This window comes from Octopus sinensis, linkage group LG11 (assembly GCF_006345805.1).
Source record: "Octopus sinensis linkage group LG11, ASM634580v1, whole genome shotgun sequence".
NCBI lineage: Eukaryota > Metazoa > Mollusca > Cephalopoda > Octopoda > Octopodidae > Octopus > Octopus sinensis.
Genome location: NC_043007.1, coordinates 23792819 through 23817583, shown reverse-complemented (window position 1 = coordinate 23817583; position 24765 = coordinate 23792819). Strand labels below are relative to the sequence as shown.

The window sequence follows — 24765 nt, the reverse complement described above, 5'->3', positions numbered from 1 at the left end:
GTTTTTTGGTTTTAGTTTGCTTTGCTTTTAAAAAGAAAAAAGTGAGGAAGGGGGGGGGAAAAAAAAACAACAACCACCACAAAAATGCACTTTGTGGAGTAGAGGGGGCTGGTGCAGGTGGAGTAAAAGGGACAGGTTGTTGCTTAATGGTCAGATGGAGATGAGGTCACTGCTTGTTGTGTATGTGTGTGCGTGTGTCCTTTGTGTTATGTCTATGTGCGTGTGTGTTGTATGTGTGATACGACTGTGTGGTCCACCACTATCTGGCTACAGTTATTTCATCCAACAGAGATGCCACATATTGATAGAGAGAGAGAGAGAGAGAGAGAGAGAAAGAGATAGGGTCAGCAAAAGAGAGCTATAGAGACAGAACTATACAGAGAGAAGTGAGAGAGCTGACAGAAAACTAAATATAAAGGAGAGGGAACAACATATATATATGTATATATGTGTATATATATGTATATATATATATATGTATATATATATATGTGTATATATATGTATATATATATGTGTATATATATGTATATATATATATATATCATCTTTCATCATCATGTGTATATATATGTATATATATATGTGTGTATATATATATATATGTGTGAGACAGAGCTACACAGAGGCAGCAAAAACTACAGAGACAGTTAGAGCTAAGGTGAGAGAGAGAGAGGATTACAGAGACAGAGCTAAAGAAGGGTAGACAGAGATAGCAAGAGAGTAATTCAAGAACAAGACAGCCTCGCTGTTATATTTTTTTTCAAATTACCAAATTCTAGAAAAAAATATTTCAATAAAATTCTTAATTAGTCATATATTTATATATAGAGAAAGAAAGAGAGAGAAGGAAAGAGATAAAGAAAGAACCAAAGATTGAGAGAGGGAGAGAGAGATATAATCTGATTGAGAAAACCCCAAAACAAAAAAAAAATTATAGTATATATACTTGAGTGGAATTCAAACCAATGTTTAAAATATTCCAATTTCCTTGTTAAACTGAAGAAAGTTGAGAGTGGAGGATGAGAGCGATCCCCCTCTGGCTGATGGGTGTGGCATCTGTGTGTGAAGTAGAAACTGCTAAGATTGCATCTTTAACAAAGAAAACAGGCAGAAAGCACACTGGGTATGTAGTAAGGTCCGGCACCAAAGTCTCTCATTGTAAACCTGAAAAAGCAGAAGAAATGGACCGAGTTGAAAGACAGCTGTCTTGGTTAGTACCATCAAGAGTTAAAGAGATTACTTAAGGGATAGAGAAGGCACCTGTGTTCGAAAGTAGGGTCCTACAACATCTAACTAAGGGTTGATAAATACATATAAGACTAAGAGGAATGCTGTAAGAGGAAGTGAGGTAGAGAGGCTGAATGTCAGAAAACCTGCTCTACTCTGACCTCTCTTCGCATACCTTAAGCCCCAACTAATCTACAGAAGAAACATCCAGAGGAAACATATTCCTTAACTTAATTTGTTGGGCTACATGGTAACTTCAACAGTGCAGGTGGCATGAAAAAAGGACCACGTACACACTGTAAGCTGGCAGGGCATCCAGCCATAGAAACCATACCAAAGAAGACACTGGTGTACGATGCAGTCCTTGATTCACTGGATCTTTGTCAAACCATCCAAACTATGCCAGCATGGAACACAGATGTTAATGGTTGGTGTGTGTATGAAATAAACATAGCTGAGTAGTTTAGTTCATTTCACAATCGTGAGGCCTTGGATATAATTCCACTGTTTAGTATTTTGGACAAGAATGCTTACCATACTTTTAGTGATGTGAAAAGCTTTGCAGTTAAAAGCTTTTCATCAAGTATTGGTCTTCTCAAGAACTGTATGAATTTGTTTGGGCAATTTCTTATCTCTTCACACTCCAAGGACTTTGTATACATACCATATTGATGTTTTTTTTCCATACACATCTACACACACAAACTTTAATGTCTCATATTCTTTCCTTTCTTTATTCTTATTAAAGTTTCTACAATGTACATGAATTCCTTTATTCATTTATTTAGGCCTACACAATGAATGGAGTCTTAAAGAATCACTGTCCCTAACCAGCCTATAAAATCTAGATAATACATCAATTCGGCATGTGAAATCTGATTTATACTTCACTCTGGCCAGCAAAGCCTATAGAGGCTGAACACACCTGCAGTAAATTCTACACCCTCATATACTGATCATATAGAATTCCTACAAACAAATAAAATGTTGTGTTGGCAAATTAAAAGTAATTTTAGATAATCTATTGGTCCCTCTTCACAACATGTTCAGAAAGAAATGTCTATATTAAAGCAGGGATTCTTTTCTATATGCTATGTTTTTCCTTGACCCTAAATCCCTCAAGAATAAAATACATCTGTCTACACAATGCAATTGATAAATCGTTAAAACTGTTCAGAATATAGAATAAGTGATGTTACTGGCTTAAGACCAGTACCGTTTATCAAAGCTTTATAAACAATTTCTAAGTTCAATCAGCTGCTCTTAATGCAGTAGAATACATTACCATAGCACTTTCTGAAGACAAATGAAGAATAAACTTGAAGAGCTAAACACCAACTAGATTGCAGCAAACTTAGAAGAGACAGTTGCCATATCAGGAGCTAACAGATTGAAACTAAATTTTCTTCATATTCAAAATAAAGGGTTTAAAGAAAAGAGTAGTCCAAACGAAATAGTTTACCCTCAGTCATCTTATGTGGTTCTGTAGTCTGAGTTGGGGGTCGGATCTGTGTATGAAAGCCTGGTGGAGGGTTGTGAGTCTGTGGTACCCAGCCAGCACCTGCAATTTGAAAATGCTCAGTGATAAACAAACCATTCAGAATTGTTCAAATTAAACAAGCAAAAAAATAAAAATGAAATTTAAATATAACTGTAAGGACGAAGTGCCTAAATGTATCAGGGAAGTTAGTATAATTGTCTTGAATATTAACCTCACCTTTCAAACCCAATCAGGTACTCTACACATGTCATGCATTAAGACATTTGATGACAATCAGATTAAATTGATCCATTATCAGAAAATAAATATTACTAATAAACACTTTAACCCTTTAGCATTTAAACCAGTCATATCAGGCCCAAATTGTCTGCCTGTTTTATGCTGCGGCCAGATCACAACACCTTACAATGATCATTCTCATTATTTAATGTCCGTTTTCCATGCTGGTATGGATTGGACAGTTTGACTGAGGTCTGGAGAGCCAGCAGCTACACCAGGCTCCAGTCTGATCTGGCAATGTTTTTACAGCTGAATGCCTGTCCTAACATCAACCACTCCAAGAGTGTAGTGGGTGCTTTTTACATGCCACCAGCACAGGAGCCAGTCAGGCAGGCCTGGCATTGATCACATTCAGATAGTGCTTTTTATGTGTCAATGGCACAGGAGCCAGTGAGAGGGTACGGGCATCAGCCACATTCAGATGGTGCTTTTTATGCGTCACCGGCATGGGAGCCAGTCAGGCAGACCTGGCATTGGCCACGTTCAGATGGTGTTTTTTACGTGCCACTGACATGGGAGTCAGTCAGGGAAAACTGGTATCAACCACGTTCAGATGGCACATTTTACATGCCACTGGAACGGGAGCCGATCAGTGGGCACTGGCCACAGCTATAATTTTGGTTATACTTGGCTCAACAGGTCTTCTCAATATCATATCACCTGGCACATCAAGGGTACTCTTTAATGGGCCGGACATGCAACACTGGCATCGGCCATGGCTGCAATCTCAATCACAGCATATCTCCAAAGATCTCAGTCTCCTGTCATTGCCTCTGTGAGGCCCAATGTTCGAAGGTCAAGCTTCACCACCTCATCCCATGTCTTCCTGGGTCTACCTATTCCAGAGGTTCCTTCCACAGTTAGGATGTGGCACTTCCTCACACAGCTGTCCTCATCCATACATAACACATGATCATACCAGCGCAGTCATCTCTCTTGCACACCACATTTGATGCTTCTTATGTCCAACTTTTCTCTCTGGGCGCTTACACTCTGTCGTGTATGCACATCAACATTACACATCCAGCGGATTATACTAGCTTCATTTCTTAAAAATACACAATCACATCATTAAAATCTTGAAGCCTTGAGAAATACATGATTAATTCAAAATAAATAAATATTACATATGACAAAGTAATCTGGATGCTATAAAGTGTTAAAGATGAGGCTGGTTATCCAAACAAATATAACCTTATGACTGAATCAAACAATTCTTACTAATTCAGGGACATTTTTATAAAAAAAAAAAGTTTATCTAAACATGAATGTTTTAGGTTCTCAGCTGAGTTTGGTCAACATTGAATTTAAATTTTTAGCAGTTGTTATTGATACTTAAATAGAGAAAAGCATTGATACTGACCTCTAACCGGAAAATGCTGTACAAAAGGCCTGTGTGTGTGACCTTGTGAATCAAATTCTGTCAGTTGTTGGATGGATTTCATCCAGTGTGGATTATCTGGCATATGTGAGAAATTACCTGTAAAATTAATAACTATTTATGTATTGGTGAAAGGTAGAATTTTAACTTCAGAAGAAAAAAAATGATAAAGAAGAGTAAAAAGAAAATTAAAAAACTGCCTCTGAACCATTGTCAAGTATAAAATTTGAACTTAAACATCTTACACTTTAAAGCATTAGTTATCAAGATGGAAAATTAAATACTACTCTCAGATCTCCTGATTATCACTCGATTTTCTGCTGAAATTTACAATGCATTTGTTTGGGAAGCTGGATTACAAAAAGAAAATGCATTAAAAACCTGTTTGACATACCTTAACCCTTTAGTATTTAAACCGGCCAAAATAGTTAATCTGTTTTATGTTCAAACTGACCAGATCCAGGCTCTCACACCTACCCTACAATGTTATTCTACATTAAGTAATTACACCATCAAGCTCTTGAAGATATGAGATAATGCATGGTTAATTCAAATCAATGTGAATCAATAAGCATTATGTTTGATAGAATAATCTGAACACTAAAGCCTTAAACAGCACAGCAAACTGAGCCAAGCACAATGCTTATTATATTGCGTGATTTACAGTATTTTGCCACTATTCGAAATGAACTGCCTAAATTTTATTAATCAAAACCATGTGGCAGGAATTTGAAGCAGATGGAATAAACTCTGGTAGAATATACCTCTGACTACACAATAATATACAGTAACACTCTGAATAGGAGAGCATCTATGGTGCTGTTGGTATTAGAATAGCAACAATTTTTATATTCATTGTTATATTCTTTTTTAACACCATCATCATCGTTTAACTTTTGTTTTCCATGCTGACATGAGCTGGACGGTTTGACTGAGAACTGGGAAGCCAGGAGGCTGCACTAGGCTCCAATCTGATTTGGCAAAGTTTCTACAGATAGATGCTCTTCCTAATGCCAACCACTCAGGGTGTAGTGGATGCATTTTATCTGGCACTGGCATCAGCCACCCTTGAATGGTGCTTCTTATGTGCCACCAGGATGGGTGCCAGTCAGGCAGCACTGGCATCGGCTACAACTACAATTTCACTCAGTGCAACAGGTCTTCACAGGCACAGCATATTGTCCAACGATTGAAAGGCACTTTTAAACAGGCCAGTTATGCAACACTGGCATTGGCCACAACTACGATCTCACTTGGCTTGCCAGGTCTTCTCAAGTATGGCATATCACCAAAGGTCTTGGTCACTTGTCATTGCCTCTGTGAGGGGCAACATTAGAAGGTCATGCTTCACCACTACATCCCATGTCTTCCACAGGTTCCCTCTACTGTCAGAGTGTGACACTTCATACAGCTGTCCTCATCCATATGCATCACATGACCATACCAGCGCAGTTGTCTTTGATGCTTTTTTTGTGTCCAACTTTTCTCTCAGGACACTCATATTGTTGTGCAAGCACACTGACATTATTACACATACAGTGGAGCATACTAGCTTCATTTCTTAGAAGCCTACGCATGTCCTCAGCAATCACAGCCCAAGTTTCACTGCTGTGTAGCATGGCTCTTCACACACAGGCATCATACAATCTGCCTTTTGCTAAGAGAGAGGCTCTTTGTTACCAGCAGAGGTAGGAGCTCTCTGAACTTTGCCCAGCCTATTCTTATTCTAGCAGCTATGCTCTCAGAGCATCCACCCCAGCTACTGACTTGGTCACCTAAGTAATGGAAGCTGTCAATTACTTATAGTTTTCCCCCTCTGGCATGTGATGGAATCTATTTTCTGTACATTTTTGGTGTTAAACTTCAATTTTCACTCTTTGGTTGATAAATAGAGGTTTGTGAAAGTACTTTTATTTGAAACAATAAGAAGGATGAAGCTAATAACAACTACCTATAATTTAATACTATTACAAAATTCAGTGCTCATTCTAACCAGCTCCAATATATGTAGTCTCACAGCTCCCTATGAGCCATTCATCCACACCCATCTACATTATCTAAAAAAAGCAATATGTAGGATTCCGTCAAACATGGAATTGCTGGCTTTCTGCCAGGCACTTCCCTCAAAGGTGTTTCACAAGACATATCTAAAATCTGATATTTGTATGCAAAACCTAAAGTGGACATCATGTCACTATTTTTCATCAACATTTCTATGACTACCACCTTCACGACTCACTCTATTAAGTGGAGGCCATGCTGCAGCAATTGCAGCACCTTCCAGCATAATCTGATTGGATAAGTAACTGATGAAATGCCTACACATCCAGAATTAACAGCAACTCTCCCTAAACATCCTAAAACTTTTTTCAGCTTCATGACTTTACTCACTACCTTCCATTTGTCTTCAAGGTTAGGTCCTTTTGTTGGCTGCATTCAAAACAAGTGCCCCCTGTGTCTTGCAAAGCCACTTCTGTGCCTCTTCCTTTTCGTGATTACTGTGAACAAGTATACCAATGTCGTTATGGAAACATGAAATAATCCATAAAAGGAAAAAAAATGCGAAATCGAGAAATCTTCAACTTAACAAAATGCCATGTCAAACTACCTTCTACAACCAACTCCAATGTAAACATGGCTGATTTTTACCCCTTAAACTAATGAATACCTAAATGCACCTGTGCCCTCTTTGTTAAATCCCCAAGATACCATCTAAACAGGGTCTTTTAATAAACCTATTTCTAACTGAACACCCTGAAAGTTTGACAACTGTGCATGAGATTTTTTATGAACGTTGACGCATCCATACATGGAATTACCTCAGGTATGTAAAAGATTATACACATGTGACCTGGTACTCTAAAATTCACAGGATGTAAAACAAATTTTTTTTAATTATGCACAGATATGCAAATAAAATCTAAACAATCAAAATACCAAAAATAGTTTCTATAGTGTTTCTTGATACTTACTTTTTTGAGTAGGGTTATTTTGTGACTGTTGTACGGTACACGGTGTAGAGGAGGAGGGCTGCTGCTGTGGGGGAGGTGGTTGGGATGGAGATGCACCAAAGCTTATGTTGATATTTGGCAATAAGGCCCGCAAGCCATCTTGTAGATCTTTCAGATGAAAACCATCGTGCTGAGAGACAAGGAAAAAAAACATACATTAGTGGAAGTGCAATGGTCATTGACCAAATAGTGGACAGAGAAGATTTATACAATTATATTTATATTACAGTATTTATACACATAAAAATTATAATATTTAACAATATCATATAAAGAGAAGACAACTCAAAAGTAATCACAGTCATTTGAAATATGACATTTGACTGAGTCAACAATCTATATGTAATGAAATTCCATATTAAACTACACTTATATGTTCTCTCATCATTATCTGAGTAAATACTGTTAGATAATCCATGTTAGATTGATTGGATTATGGCTGTTATAAATTTTGCCTTGAAGCCTTTCTCAGCAGTCTGGGTCAAATATCCTCAAACAAAATCACACATGACTCTGTAACATCAACTTCAGAAAATAAGGGTCACACACATAAATGAGTGGTTAAGAGATTCACTTGACAACAACAAGGTTCAGAGTTTGATCCTACTGTGTAGTATCTTGAGCAGGAGCCTTTACCATAGCCTCAAATCAACTCATATTCTCGTATGTTACGAGTGAATTTGGGTAGATGCAAACCACAGAAATCCATCAGATGAAATGTATTTGTAATTCAAAATTCCAACCTTGTCCTGCGAAATCAAGCTGTTTCTACATGAAAATTACACTAAAAGTATTTGTGTCTGTGGAATATTCAGCCAGTGCAAGCTAATTCAATGAGTAGGGTTATCCAGTTAATCATAAAAATGAAGAATCAAGTCAAAATCTGTAGAAGAGTCCATCAAATGAAATAAGACTTGATAATCAAAAATTACCTTTATACAATACTTCTTTTTGCCTTTAACCCTCCAATGCGGAGTATAGGCCACTTATAATTGAATTCCATGTCGCATAATTTTTCGCTTCTGTACTTATACTCTGCCATGTGTTGATCTCTGCCACGCGTTCTGAGGCCTACCTCTCCTTCAATATCCATCCGGTTTCCACTGTAAAGCACTTTCCGCTACATTTGGTGTGTCTTTTCTAATTCTGCTACCAATCCACTTCCAGTTTTTCTTAAATATTTGCTCCCTAATCGAAACTTGATTTGTTTTTTGCCATAACTCCATATTGCTTATGTGTTCAGGCCATCTAATTCTAAGTATACTACGCAAGCATCTGTTGATGAATCATTGTATTTGCTTATTTGTTGTTCGCCATGTCTCAGCCCCATACAATAACACCGCTTTTACGTTAGTGTTAAAAATTCTTATTTTGTTCTTTATTGAAATTACACTTGCGCTCCATACTATTTTAAACAGCTGAAAAGCGGTCCTTACGATACTATCTTTATAAAATAACTTCAAAAGAAGACCTAACTTAAATACTGGGAAACTGCAATAGATTTGCTATCAGAGTGAACCAAAACCGATAAACTTTTATCAAACACTAGGATTCCATCAAAACTATGATGCACATCTTTTCAATGAACCTCTAAAGTTAAATTGACTTACTTGTGAACTGTTTTGCATCAGCTGCTCTTTACCCTGGAGATGCATTTCTGGTAAGACTGTATGAAAAGAATTCTGCACAGGCTGTTGAGGTAATTTTGGTTGGTTGTAAATATATTCCACCACTTTGCCACTATTGAATTCTACAGAAAAGGAAAAAAAAAAAGCATTTCTAAATTACAAACACTTTAAACGAACATAATTTTTTTATTTTTATAGAGAGAACAATTAGAGTAAGACAGGCAGTTTGCTCTCAAACCTAACAATATTTGAACAAATATTTATTGTTACTATAGAGCAAAAGTACAATTATTACAAGGACCTGTCCATCAGAGGGTGTGCATTCATATTTAATGAATAATTATGATTTGGTTGAGTTAATGACCAAGTCAACAAATCATATCCTTATTACCATAAGCAAGTCAGGTGTGCTACAACACAGGTCCAGATGAGCCCCAAGTTGTGGAAATTTTATCACCAAACACTTTGCAGGGTGTACTGGATGCATTTTATGGTGTACCACCACTAGAAGTGATACCCACGATAGTTGAGGGATTACTATATTCTATAACCAGATGCTCTTTCAGTCACCAACTCTTATGCTTACGTTTCACACTTGACAAAACTGCCAAAGTGATGCATGTTTAAGAGAGGCAAAATACCATCACCATTTTGGCCCAAACAGTGACATTGTGAAGAAATACAGAAACACATACGACAGACTTCCATACAGTTTTCCCAACTAGATCTCGCAGGATACGGAAGGGTGTAGTAGAAGACACTTGCCCAATGTACCTTGCAGTGAGATAGAACCCAAAACCATGTGGTTACAAAAAAAACGTCTTAACCACACAGCCATACCTACGCCTATCATGGTAAATGAGTAACTGAAAATATATTTTTAAAATGCACATCTACATGCAAAAATACAGCAAAGTGTGTGTGTGTGTGTGTGTGTGTGTGTGTAAAAACTAATAATACAAGGGAAATAACTCGAGTTTCGTTTTTGGATTTGGTTTGCAAGATTCTTTATATGAGTTCGTGTGTTGAAGCATATTCTGTTGTGTCGGGGGAGAGTCATTTTTTTTTTTTTTGTGCCTTATAATGTAAGTCAAGACTATTGAAAAGGTTGCAAGATGCAACGAAAATTTTAGGAAAATAAAAATAAGCAATAAGTGGAAATTTTACCAGTGAGTGTGTTACATATAAGGCACAAAAAAAATGACTCTCCCCAGACACAACTGGAGGGATTTTATTACTTTAAAACAAAAGTTTTTCAAAGGGAATAGTAAAAAGAAAATCAATATTCCAAATTTTAAGAATTTAGAACATTTAATTTCACACCTTTGTTTGGAAAGATTTTAAACGCTTTACCAACAGCTAAAAGTCTCAAAGCATTTCTCTTCATGTGTGTTTGTATCTTAGTGGTTAAGGTATTTGGCTCAGAACCATTTAGGTTGCAGGTTTGATCCCTGGACGAAATAGTGCACTGTGTTCTTGAGCAAGGCACGTCATTTCACACTGCTCCAGTCTGAGCAACTGAAAATGAGCACCAGTCCCCTGTTGGTGCAGCTCTTTCTCCCTCCAGCTGTCAAATCCTCAATGTGTCCCATTGGGTCAAGTGGTGAGAAGACTGAGATCATGCCTATGTCTACCTAAGACTACATGGGCATTTTAAAATAATTAAAATCATGATACAAACTAATATATATATTTTTTTTTTTATTTCAGTTGACTGTGGTCATGTTGGAGCACTCCCTTGAAGGGTTTAAGTCGAACAACTCAACCCCAGGACTTTTTTTTAAAGCCCAGTAACTTATTCCACAGGTCCCTTTTGCCAAACTTAACGGGGACATAAACACACCAACACCAGTTGTCAAGCTGTGGTGGTACACAAGCTTCTTTCAATTTCTGTCCACCAAATCCACTCACAAGGCTTTGGTTAGCCTGAGGTTACATAGTGGAACTGAACCTAGAACAGTGTGGATGCAAAGCAAGCTTCTTACCACAACAATCACGGCATTTTATCAAGTGAATTTCTTTTGATTTCTCTCCCCTTGATTTTTGAGCATCACAGCAGTTAACACCTCAAGCAGTGAGTTAGAATTTGGTTATATTTATTAATGATTTATTTATTATTATTAATGAGAGAAAGAGAGAGATTAGACTTGGAGAAAGTCAGTGATATTTTGGTGCTATCTTTACATATCAGCAATCTAAGTGGTATCAGGATTTATCAATTCTAATAAAGACTGGGTTGATCACTTAGTTGAACCTAGATGTTTTTTTCTGCACAATGTTGGCCCTACAAAACCTTTGAACTTAGAAGTGAAGCCTGTTGACTATCCTCATTAACTTTCTGTAGAAATATTTGTCAGGATAAACAATGAGAACTACAAGTTATGTGCATCAAAAGAGCAATGCCACCTTCATAACAACAAAAGAGGAGACATTTTATATCTTAAACTTTTTATACAAGTTAGGCGACTTCCAAGTTACAGGCATTACTGAAACAAGTTCAGCTCTGAGACAGGAAATTAATGCTCAGAAATCAATATCTTGTAAATATATGTGAAAGCACTTATGAGCAATCAACTTACCTGTGCTCAATCTACCTGGGCAGGTGAATGTGAAATAACAGGTAAAAATTAGCAAGTAAGATCCAGGTTCAAATTCATGCAAGTTATCTTTTTATGATTTTCTTATAATGGATTAACTGAACTTTTGGTTTCTAACAGGATTGAGAGATTTATAGAGAAAGCATTATATATACACACACATACATACGGTCTAACCCATGGTATGGGGAACAACAATGATGTATGTACGTGTGTATATTTGCATATGTGTGTATGTGTATATGCCTACGTGTGTATGTGTATATGCCTACGTGTGTATGTATATATGCCTACAGGTGTATGTATAAATGCTTGCATGTGTGTGCCTATATGCCTGCATGTGTATGCATATATGCCTGCATGTGTGTCCATATATCCCTGCATGTGTGTGTATATATCCCTGCATGTGTGTGTATATATGCATACATGTGTGTATATGCAAATGTGTATGTATATGTGTGTGTATATGCATGTGTGAGTGCGTGTAAGGCCTAGGCTGTAGGTCAAGAATTGAATTTCAATCACTTCACAAATTGCACCTCTTATGGACAATTACATGACAGATATCAATCTAAAAAAAAAAGTCAATCACAACGTTGAAACTAACTAATTTGAGGAACATACCTTGTCGGAACATCTGTTGATGTAACTGTTGATGCTGCTGCTGTTGTTGTTGTTGCTGCTGCTGCTGCTGCTGTTGCTGTTGTTGTTGTTGTTGCTGCTGCTGCTGCTGTTGATGGTGTTGCTGCTTTATTTGCTGCTGCAGCTGTTGTAAATGACCTATAGAGAAACCTGGTGGTATGTTTGGAGTGTGGATTGGGGGCCGCATATTATTTCTATAAGCTTGGTGTGCAATATTCAAAGTCTGCTGCTGAGGTTGTTGCTGTGGCGGTGTTGGTGGGTGTTGTGGTTGTTGTTGTGGGTGGTGGAGATGTGGGTGGTGGTGGTGCAGGTATTTGTTAGGGTTTTCCCTGATATCTCTATTGCCATTCTCCTTCTCCATGAGATCAGCTAATGCTTTTGAAGATTCATTCCAAGGATCGAAACCTGAAATTATCAAAATGCAAAGCAAATTAACAAGAATTAATAAAAAAAAAAAAATTTTTTTAAAAAGGCAAAATATATCAAGAGTAACTATTAATTGAAGAAAGTTCTATGGAAGAAATTTGTAGAATTGTCCAAAAAAACAAACAAAAAAAAAAACAAAATTTGACAAGAATATCTTACCAAGATCATCATCTTGATAATCAACACTCTTTGGTGCAAATCCAAATGCTGCTTGCCAGTCAGTTGCACTTGTTACTGGAATTGTGTCTGGGATTTCCAGAGAAGGTAAGGACTCCGGGATTCCTGTTCAATAAACAAACAAACTTAATAAATAATAGAACTTTGAGATTTCTTTCCTTCTCTTTTTCATTACCCATAATTCTACAGAAGTAAAACTGGCAAAAACTAATGGACTAGGTGGCTGATAGTCCAGTACATGTAAAGGACAATAAATTTACAGAAGGACTGCATGTAGTATTAACCCTTTTGATACCAACCCGCCTGAAACCACCCCTGGCTCTGTAGTACAAATGTCTTGTTTTCAAAAGTTCTGAATTAGAATCTTCCACCAAACCTTTCCTAACTTAATGATAACTAACTCTTTACTCTTTATTGTTTCAGTCATTTGACTGTGGCCATGCTGGAGCACTGCCTTTTTAGTCGAGCAAATCGCCCCCAGGATTTATTCTTTAAGCTTGGTACTTATTCTATCAGTCACTTTTGCTGAACCGCTAAGTTACGGGGACGTAAACACACCACCATCAGTTGTCAAGCGATGTTGGAGGGACAAACACATACACACACATATATATATATATATATGACAGGCTTCTTTCAGTTTCCATCTACCAAATCCACTCACAAGGCTTTGGTCGGCCCGAGGCTATAGTAGAAAACACTTGCCCAAGGTGCCACACAGTGGGAATGAACCCGGAACTATGTGGTTCGTAAGCAAGCTACTTACCACACAGCTACTCCTGCGCCTATGTTATTTTACTAAATTCTTTGTTATATTAAAAATTGAAAGAAACACAGAGCATCTCAACAGAAATATAGTAACAAAAATAGCGAAATACTAAAATAGAGAGAAATGATTAAGTTAAACAGAGTCTTGTCTAAACTTAAAACGTCAAAAGAACAACTATTATGGCTTTAAATAACAAATCAAGATTTTAGTTCAAGATTAATTTACAATCCTCTGGTTCGTTTTCTTTGTAACAAAATTACAGCAGAATAATTAATAATAATATGTCGACCATTTTCAATGCAAGGGTAAGAGACATTATAATGTCAGTCTCAAAGAATGCCAGTGATTATGTATCATCAGACATTATATCAATAATAATGATGGTTTCAAATTTTAGCACAAGACCAGCAAATTCTTTAGGCAAGTTAATTACATCTACGGAATTTGAACTCAAAACATAAAGACAGATCAAATACTACAGAGCAGTGCTCTTCAAACTTTTTGCTGGAGCGGAACCCCAAGGAAACATTCCACTGGCTCGAGGAACTCCTGTGCAATAATTTAATAGTCTTATGCACAGATATCTGCACAGGAGAATTAAAAATTACTGCCGATTTTAGCAGTTTTGTAACTTCTTGCGGAACCTCTGGACTGTACTGTCGGAACCCTAAGGTTCCACGGAACCCTGGTTGAAAACTACTGCTACAGAGCATTCTGCTTATGTGTGTGTATGTGAAATGCCACATACACATGCGTACGCATATACACACACGTGAACGCATACACACACACACGCATATACACATACGTACATACACATGATTCTGCCAGCTCATAGTAACTTTTTCTACAAGAGACACAAGGCTTGAAATGTTAAGAAAGGAAGCTTGTCATTACATCAAACCCAGTACATTACTGGTATTTCTTTTATCAAACCTAAAAAGAAGGCAAAGTCAACTTTGGTAGAATTTGAACTCAGAACGCAAAGATTAAGGAAAAGCCGCAACACACATCGTCTGGCATGCTATTGGTTCTGCTAGCTTGTTGCCTTAAAAGATAATAAATTTCTGATTGCCTCACCCGTAGAATGCTGGATTGCGGAATTTTTTGTTGTCTCCCTCTCGCTGCCACTAGAGAAGCCATTACCACTGAAAAATGAAAGACTGTCTGCATTCCTTTTTTCCAGCACTTGTCGTGATACCTGGTTTATGCCCATAAGTGTTAGAGATGGATTCATTGCGGTAGCAAATGCATCATTCATGTGGACTGCTGAAGTTGGCGATGGTGCTGAGTAGGACGACGATGTTGAAACCCGAATATTTGGGGAATCAATTGAACCATTACTGTAATTTTCTACCCTGTAGAATGTAAAAGCAACAAGTACAGAAAGAGATTTTTTTTGTATTTTTACAGGAATAAGATTCAAAGAATTAAAAAAACAAAACAAAAAATGTTACAAATATACAGAATATTTTGTGTGACAAAAATAATAAAATAACAAGGCAAAAATAATAAAATAAATGCACCCTTTTAAAGCCTAGCCAGACTCATGGGCCCGGTTTCTATGGCATATGTGTTCCCCAGCTGAATGGGATGCCAGTCCATTGCAGCATTACTCATTTTTGCCAGCTGAGTGGACTGGAGCAACGTGAAATGAAGGGTTTTGCTCAAGAACACAATGCGTCGTCCAGTCCAGGAATCGAAACCACAATCTAACAATCATGATGCTGACACCCTAACCACTAAGCCACGCACTTCCACAAAGGCAAAAATGCAAGAGGTAAAATAAAATGGAAGTAAAATGATAAATTAGTTTCAAATTTTGGCACAAGGCTATCAGTCTTTGAAGAGGGGCCATGTTGATTGACTCAAATGTTCAACTGGTACTTATTTTATCGATCCCAAAAGGACGAAAGGCAAAGTCAACCCCTGTAGAATTTAAGCCCTGAACGCGTAAAGACAACCAAAATGTGGCTCAGCATTTTGCTAACAATTCTGCTAGCTTGCAACTTCATACAAAATAATAAAATAGTAAATCAACAACTCAACTGACTAATTTGTAATCTATTTAGGATGCAAGTTATCTACAGATTGTATAACCCGGTAAACAAAATCAAGTTTACAAACAATAGAAGTGTAAATCATTCTGATAATATTGCAAAGATCAATCATTCATCATCATCGTTTAACGTCCGCTTTCCATTCTAGCATGGGTTGGACGATTTGACTGAGGTCTGGCGAACCAGATGGCTGCACCAGGCTCCAATCTGATCTGGCAGAGTTTCTACAGCTGGATGCCCTTCCTAATGCCAACCACTCCGAGAGTGTAGTGGGTGCTTTTATGTGCCACCTGCACGAGGGCCAGTCAGTGGTACTGGCAATGGCCACGCTCAAATGGTGCTTTTTATGTGCCACCTGTACAGGGGCCAGTCTAGCGGCACTGGCAACGACCTGTAGGAAGGAGAGGAATCTAATATTTTGGGATGTAGAAACATTAATCTTTAAGATTTTTGTCTGAACACCTGAAAGACTTCAAGATTCTACAAACACTAGTCAAATGACCAATTGCAGTAGAAAGAAATCGAAATATTAAAAAGTTGAAGCAAAACTTACATTGATAATTTATCAGGATCTCGTTTGTCTCTAAGACATTTGTTCTGTTTGGTTGGTGTGCTTGGTCTGTGAGTATGATGTCTAGTTGTGTTGGGCACTTTGTTACCATTGAGGAGTCTCTCAGCACTGGTTGCTTTGCTGCCAACTGGTGTGACATTACTCCCTACTATTGTGGTTCCAACAGTAGTCGCACTGCTTGTACCACCACCACTGTTCAGAACTGGCCAGACATCTTTGCTTGCATTGAGTGCTGCTTGTTGCTGACTGGCTGCTAAACCAGATCCCACCACCAGAGAAGAGGAAGTGGAAGAAGCTGAAGAGGAAGAGGAGGAAGAAGAGGAAGAAGAGGAGGAAGAGGACCCTGTTGAGAGGAACTGCAGTTCTGTTGTTTGCTGGAGTAGTGTTGACTGTTGGGGTGGAGATGACTGTTCAACTGTGACAGGTGACGAGGATTTTTTCCTACTTGAAAATAAATAAACATATATATTAGCAATCTCATTTCCATATTGATTTCTAATTTCAAACAGAGTGGGTTGGCTAGGTTTGTACATAGAGCATATATTTGGAGAGATTAAATCATACTATATAAACTGGATTATGTTCCTTACACTAACAAGACCAAATTTATAGAGGAATATCAAAGATTTGACCCATTTTAATACCAACCCACCTGAGACCACCCTAGCCCTATAATATAAACTTCATGATTTAAATGATCTAAAACCCTCCCTCAAAATTCTATGTTAATTTATGTTCCAAACATCAATGTAATAATGACAAAATCATTTTACTAAATTTTTCATTATTTTAAAAATTAATTGAAACAGAAGCAGTGTATTTCAAGAGAAATGTGATAATGGTAATATCATGATTAGATGAATCAGTTGTATAAAATTCACAACTCAAAGCTCTCGTCAGAGGTAAAGAGAATGCTTTGATCTGTTTGAAATGAAATGTCCACTGTAGTACATTAAAAAAAGTGGCCAAAAGCCTTCATTTTTTTTTCAAGTGATTGGCACCATCCCTGAAGAGCATCCATAGAATCCTTGGATAAACAGATGTTGGACCAAATGCAGAATACAGATGAATGGAAAAGGAATATAAGCCCACATTTTCTTCATTCATTCTTGGACACTGTGAAATGCAGTTAGAAAACTGAACAAAAAAATCACATCTCAGCAATTCTATTCATATTTTCCTATCACCCTCAATATTTATAATATTCAAAGATTTCAAACATTTCCTTGGTCAGTAAGAATGTATCTCGAATTTACGTTGATAAATTAAAATTATCAAATAATAGCAATCAAAATTATGAAATATTCTCATTTAAATTGTACAAGGGGTCCACACGTCTAGCTGTTTAAAAGCCCAACATATTTTTCTCTATGCATCAAAATAGAGCAGTTCAATACTGAAACAACAGAAAATTAGCCAAAATATGGAGGTGAATTTGTACTATTATTCAATGCCTACCTTAACCCTTTTGCTACCAACCCACCTGAGACTGCCCCTGGTTCTAGGACACAAAGATCCCGTTTTAAAGTGTGATCTAAATTCAAACCTTCCATCAAGGTTTCAAGTTAATTTAAGTTTCAAGTACCAACTTAGTGACAAAATTGTGCTAATTTCTTAATTATTTTAAAAATAAATTGAAACAAAAGGAGAATATTTCAGTAGAAATATGGTAAAGAAAGGTTTAAGTGTAAAATAAGTAGGAATATTGTAAGCAGAATTTTAGTCAAAATTATTCAGTTGAAATACTTTGGAAATCAGGTTTTAACTCAGATATTCCATTACAGGACAAATAATTTAAACATCAGTTATGTCCAGCTTTTACAGAAAGATGAAATTTATCTGGTAATCATAACACTTAAGATGGCTGATGTACAGAGTTTCAGAAATGGAGTTGACTTACCTTGAAGTTATAGTTTTACTGGATGTTACATGGTTATTTGCTAAATTTTGGGAATTCATAAACTGTTCTAACAATTTCTGTTCATATTCTTGATGTTTACTGAAGAGTGGAAAAAAAAAAAGGAGAAAGTAAAATTACACTGTTTCTTTTTACACAAATTACAATAAAAAGTAAAATGAGAGGAAGAAACTAATTGCCTTTCTTCATCATAGTGAATAGATGTCATCATCATATAAGTGGAGTTGTGCATTTAAAATCTTCATGAATACATATCCAGCTATTGTGCTGTTAGTGTTCAAAGGACTAGGAGAAATATTAAGTCAATTACATTAACCCCTGTGCTCAACTGATATTTATTTTATCAACTCCAAAAGGATGAACAGTAAAGTTAACCTTGGCAGAATTTGAACTCAAAACATAAGGAGTGACAAAATACCACTAAGCATTTTGCCCTGCTTAGTAATGATTCTACCAGCAAATGACAAGTAGCTATGTGAGACAGAAAAGAAGAACAGACTTGACTTGTGGCAGTTACTGATAACACCACTGATAACGCCTGCAATTCCCTTAAGTACAATATAATCTTTTGCTACTTTCCTCTCAATAAACAATAACAAAAGTGAATGCCCAAAACATCTTTAGATGATGACTACAATGAAGTATAGCTGCTCTACATTTAAAGATTTATATAATTAGATTGAAGAGTTACATCAAATGACTGACTTACCCCATTTGCATTTCTTCTTTTGTAAAACTTGCTGCCTCTTCCCCTAACTCATGTAAATACATACAATCCTGCAAGGAGAGAAAGAAAGGAAAATGTTACTAAGGTGAGCATATAACACTGGCCAATAGGAAGTGACGAGTTCAAGTTAGACTGGTAAAATCTTTGAATTTTAACCCTGTAATGCCATATTCTCGCTATAGTGGGAATATGGTTAAATGTCATCTCTGCCAGATTCCAGGTAAAGTGATAATGAACGCAGCCAAATCTGTCCATTAGTTTTCCTGAAATTGTTACTCTTGAGCTATATAAGCAACTATTTATTTTTTTGCTCAGGAGCCCAGGTGGAGGATAAAGTTGAGATAAGTGAAGTACTCATTTAGCACTTCACATTTTTTTTTCCAATAATGTAGATGGGATTATATTATCCAATTCTCTTTTAAGGGCAATAGATTGCAATTTCCTGTTCCTTTGGTTGCTACCTTTAACAGATCAAAAGACTATAGCTTTCTGAGGCTTCTTCGTTGACTCAAACAATTTAGGCAGGGAAGTGTAGGTGAAGAAGTATTTCAATTCTTAAGTCAGATAACCATGGGGTTGGACTGGATTGGATTTGTCCATGTTCAGTCTACAGCAGGACAAGGGCCTCAGCATGTTCTCTCCACCAACCATGGTCTGATGTAGTGGCTTTGAATTTGAGCTTGAGATCATAATGGTTTGATGAGCCTACTCTGCCACACTGGCTCAATACGTCTTGGCAGAGGGAACCACAAGATACTGAACTGAAATAAATATTTAGCAAATGTCTTCCAACTCAAGATTGTAACCTTCCATCCCGCCTCAAAACTGCCTCCTCAGCAAGATCCAAACATAGAGAAGCATGAAACACTTGGCCTGTTTAAACACTGTGACTTACTGATTTAGGACATTGCGCTCCTTTGAGAAAGTGACTGCAGTACTTTGTTGTGCCCAGTGATGCTTTCAGTGTTCGACCATCTACATGAACGTTATTGACTGCTAAAATAGCTTTCAGAGCATCTTCAGATCTGTTGTATGTTACATATGCACTGGCACTTGGACCCTGCAAGAAAACAGAAATAACACATCAATCTCAAAAGATAGGTTCTCTGTACATCGACAGAGGTAATGCATGAAGAAAGTTATCTCACAACTATTTCAATTTTAAACTCTAACCATTTTGTTTCACTTACAGAAATCAAATATAAAACATTTATGATTTGTAATGTAATTAGTTGTAATTAGTTGGCAATATATGTCTAAACATGTTTGGGATATCTAATGTGCTGATATCTTACTGTATCTTCTTTAACTTCTTAATAATAACAACATGCTTTCTACGGTCCATTTGGTTAATATTTTTGATATTCAGTAACTAAACATTATGCAGTTTTGTGATTCTCTGAAAGTGAGAGAACACTTTTTCACTGAAGCTTCCTGTGACCCTTTGTCACAGCCATACCAAATTACAATTAAAAATGTATCCTTTTAAAGAAGGGAAACAATGTAAAGGAGAAGTTTCATTTCCAGTTAAAATCTTTGTAGCTCCCTAGATGCAAAATCAATATTTGAATTGCACCTTAAGTACATAATGTTAGCACTGATGATATACGATATTAACTTGTCCGAGTAACTTCTATAATCAGGACAAATTAATATCTTAAAATTTTCCCTTATTTATAGCAAGAATCCTAATATTTCCTTGTAATAGAATCTCAGGCAAGAAGAATTAAGTGAGAAATACATAACTTTATAAGCCTACTAACAGCTATCTACACAGGTGGTGCTCTAGCATGGTCGTCACTATGATAGCTTCAAAAAAAAAAACTGAAGAACTGACAAACACTGGTCTATTTATTTAGTACTACACCTTGTACAGATACAAGCATGTCTAGATAGAACAGTAGCAACAAACATTTGAAATAAAATGTGTGTATAATAATATGTAAATTAAAACATACCTGGGCCCCTGCATAAGATGTGCTTTGATTAATGACAACTTTGTGGATCTTTCCAAATTTACCAAAATATTCATGCTTTTTTAATACGTCAGGTTCTGCTAACCTTTGAGATAGACCCACAACAAAAACAAGATTTTTTTGAACAACTCTGAAAAGAAAACGAAAATATAAACATTAAGAACATACTAAAAGATTAGATATCTGCATTTTCAAAATGATGTCCATAGGAAAATTACTATACTACTTTGCAGCTTGAAAAATCTTGCTATAAATAATAAGGGAAAATTTTTAAGAAAACCAGCTTTTTTTTAAAGTAAAACTATTTAAAATAGAATTAATATTTCGTCTGTATTTTTACTTTGTTACTTTTGTGTAACACTTCTTTTACAAAAATTCTAAAATGGATTTAGATGCTCAAAAATCGAAACCTAATCTTTGACAGGTTTAAAAGAAATAAAATCTTTCAATTACAGTCATTATGATCATATAGTTTTAGCATCTGCCTTAATGAGGAGGAATGTTATTGGCAAACCAAATCCACAATGTAGTTTTCATTAACAGAACCATTTCCGCTACATAGTAAACCCCCTTCAAAGGGGGAATGAAGATCACGATCTGATATTTCCTCTTGTTTTAAATAGCCTAATTAAGAAATCACAAGGAGCTGATTCATCAGCCAAAGAATTTTTTTATTACAACTAAATCTAAAACAAAGGAATGGCTTTATTAACAGCAATAAAACATTAAAAATAAGAAAAGGAAAACTTTTTTTTTTTTTTCAAATCAAACTCAGAGATAAAAATTTAACATTGGTGATGCTATCATTTACAGTAGAACTATCATAACAGAATTATCAAAATCTCACTGCTTTGTCCCTGGTTGACCAGGATAGGACTTCTGGTTTAGTTAAAATTGTATTAGTTTCTCAAAATACATGTTTCACATATAATAAAATCATCACATTTAAAACATTGCCTAGAAATATACATTTTAAGTAGTAATTTCAAAAAATAAATTTTTGAAATTAATAAAGCATAGAGGAAGGATATAAAGAAGAGGAAAAAAAACTAAATTGAAATTAAAGAAATTTGGATATGATTTATTTCATTGAAACATTTTAGCTTAATCTTCAGTGCTTTGGTTCAGATTTGTTACACTTAAAACAGTAAAAACAAGCCGTCTAGCATCACATAAAAAAAAAGTAATCTTCCAGTTTTAGTTCACACAGACATTGTCTTTTCTTTTTTCTTCATTGGTTCACTACATAATTGACAAAAGTAAATAGTTCTTGAATTGAAAATATTGCTGAGAAGAGGGGCACTAGTAAAAGGGACTTGAAGAAATAAGGTCAAAGGTAAAGTGCCAACACATTCAAGATTCTGTTGACAAAAAACAAAGCTTTCTTAGTCAGATATAATTGTCATATCAAAGAATGCAGTTACCATTTGTTCTTGTTTTAGCCTCATACTGGTACCATTATTATCAGCCAAATTAACTCCTTACTCAACTGATCCTTCAACAGTTTTTCTCATTTATTCCAAACTTCCAAGCAAACAGTCCAACATTTAAAAAGAACCTTTTTAAAAAAACTGATAGACCTACCTAACATTTGCTAAATGTTTTCTGTTTTCAGCTGCTTTCTGCTTCCTCTGTAGATCTTTCTGTCTCTTTTCTTTCTTTATCCTATGTAATCTACAGGACAAGATTCTGCATTGTAAATACTTAAAATAAAACATCAGACAGCAAAATTAACATGTACAATGATAGAAAGATTTCTCTTCTCTTCTATTTGCAAGTAAGGATAATAGTCTACAAAAAATGTAAAAGGATGAAATGTTTTAAATGCTAAGGAGCCAATATAAACCTATTGACTGACTTGACAGCATTCACCCGGGGTGGGTTGAGCTGGCTTCATTCATCCTCAATGCTGCATCTCTCACAATTGATACAATAGGTTTCTCTCAGAGATGAGAGTGAGAGAAACCTATTGTATCAATGCTAAGGAGCTATTATAAATCTATTGTATCAACCACAAATTTATACATCACATGCATGTAAAAGAACACACTCAGACATATATGCCCATTAAAAATATAGAGCCTGGTTAGAACATACCACAAGCAACCATTTCAAGATAGAGTTCCTTCCTATGTTGTTACAATTATTTGGCAAGAAATATTGCAGGAAACTTAGTTGAATAGTAAAATCTTAAGGTTATATTACTTAATGTTCTAAAAACATTAAGAAAATAATTTCATTAAGCATGAATTTTAATAACAGAGAAAGAAAACTAAATAGCTATGATGTTGATACAATTTCAAATTGTATGAGTTCAGGCGAAACAACTGAGAACAGAAACTAAGCTGAATTGAAGAACTTATAATATGACATCAACATTGTTCATAGATATAAAAAGACATAAGTACCACAAGGTATTTAATCCGAGTTAGATTCCTACCCAAAGGCAACTTTACCTGTCAGCATTTCAAACATGATTAAACACTTGTTGACCACCAGTGTCAATTTGATCCACAGAACCTCTCAAAATGTTTGGCCTTGTGCTCAAGTTAGGAATCAATATTATAAAATTAACCAGCTTTTTACAAAGAAAATTATAGGAATAAATGTGCTGAATAAAAACACTCACAGTTTCCACTGCATAACTGCAATAGTGAAATTGTAATCTATCTCACTGAAGGTTAGAGAAGCTGTAAATAAGCAGCAAATGCATTTATCTATTTACAGCACTAACTTAGCAGACTAACGACCTTTGCATCGAAAAAATGATATTAAAGAAATTTTTGCTGCAGCAATTATTTAGAAAGAAATAATTAGTAATAATCATTTAGGTAGAAGTCTATATTTTATAAAAAAGTCTCAAATTATTATTTATGACTGCTTTGGATGACTTCAAGACTTCTTTCTTCCAATCCTCTTTCATCTATCTCTACCATGGATACACTATTAACTTGCAATAGGCTTTTTTTTTTAAATCTAGCCTATATTCATTCTCATTGTTTTACTGAACTTTTTTCCATGCTTGAATGCATCAGACAGAAATGCTGAAGCACATTTTTCTGTGACTGAATGCTCTTCCGCTTGCCTGTCCTCGCTGGTTTCTAAGCAAGGAAGGTAATATTTCCTCCTAAGCAGACTGAAAATGAATGACACCACGAGTATGATGATGATGATGATGCAAGCTCACATCTACCGTGCAATGACAAGACAAGGAAACATCGAAGGGGGGGGGGGCAGTTTCTTTCAATTTTCATCTTGCAAATCCACTCACAGGGTTTTGGCTAACCTCCAGATATTGAAGAAGATACTTGCCCAAGGCACCATGCAATTCATTCAAATTGCATATCTATAGTCAGTCTAGCTATGTTTCTCTAGAGTCACTTTGTTACTTATTTGAAGCCATTTTTTTAAAAAATGCTGAAAATTTCAAAATGACTCAGAAAGGATTTTTGTAGTGCAGTGTCAAGAAATATCAATGGCTTGCAAAGTTTTCATCTATTGCTATTTTTATGACCATAACAATGAAAAGTAAATGGCATTTTGAAAGACTGCTATGATAAAATAAATTGCCTTAATTAACATGATTGTCTTAAAAGTTAGGACAATCAACTAATCAAGCCACTTTTGCTGCCATTGCATAGTGCTAACATAAAGTAGGTTAGTTAGAATTGTTGGGTGTGGTGACATTTTCACTATCAGAACACACACACACACAAACGATATAGATACCCACAACTCTTATTTTGAGATTGATGCTCTACGAAGATTAAGTAATGGTGTCTAAAATAATTTTGCTTTGCAATATAAAAAAAAAATGGTTTAAAGAATTCTAAAAAATAATCTGTGATTTATAACAAATACAAGGGAAAATA

The 24765-nt window shown here is 35.9% G+C and overlaps 1 protein-coding gene across 6 annotated transcripts in view; it reads right to left on the bottom strand.

Annotated features, from left to right (window-relative positions):
• Window positions 1–568: 568 nt before the first annotated feature.
• LOC115217148 (CCR4-NOT transcription complex subunit 4) overlaps window positions 569–24765 on the bottom strand; it is a 97366-nt gene continuing 73169 nt past the window's right edge. For 2 of the 6 annotated variants that reach the window (XM_036507242.1, XM_036507241.1), the window contains exons 6-19: window positions 22478–22567; window positions 20876–21023; window positions 19813–19977; window positions 18900–18967; window positions 18173–18271; window positions 16255–16716; window positions 14722–14999; window positions 12855–12977; window positions 12252–12674; window positions 9013–9152; window positions 7364–7532; window positions 4374–4505; window positions 2693–2791; window positions 569–1167 (exon numbers count right to left, since the gene is read on the bottom strand). In XM_036507242.1, the coding sequence (XP_036363135.1) occupies window positions 1157–1167; window positions 2693–2791; window positions 4374–4505; window positions 7364–7532; window positions 9013–9152; window positions 12252–12674; window positions 12855–12977; window positions 14722–14999; window positions 16255–16716; window positions 18173–18271; window positions 18900–18967; window positions 19813–19977; window positions 20876–21023; window positions 22478–22567 (2407 nt within the window). In that variant the 3' untranslated portion in view covers window positions 569–1156. Of the gene's footprint in view, window positions 1168–2692; window positions 2792–4371; window positions 4506–7359; window positions 7533–9012; window positions 9153–12251; window positions 12675–12854; window positions 12978–14721; window positions 15000–16254; window positions 16717–18172; window positions 18272–18899; window positions 18968–19812; window positions 19978–20875; window positions 21024–22477; window positions 22568–24765 lie in introns of those variants that run through there. The other 4 variants (XM_029786763.2, XM_036507243.1, XM_036507245.1 and 1 more) reach the window with 4 other exon arrangements.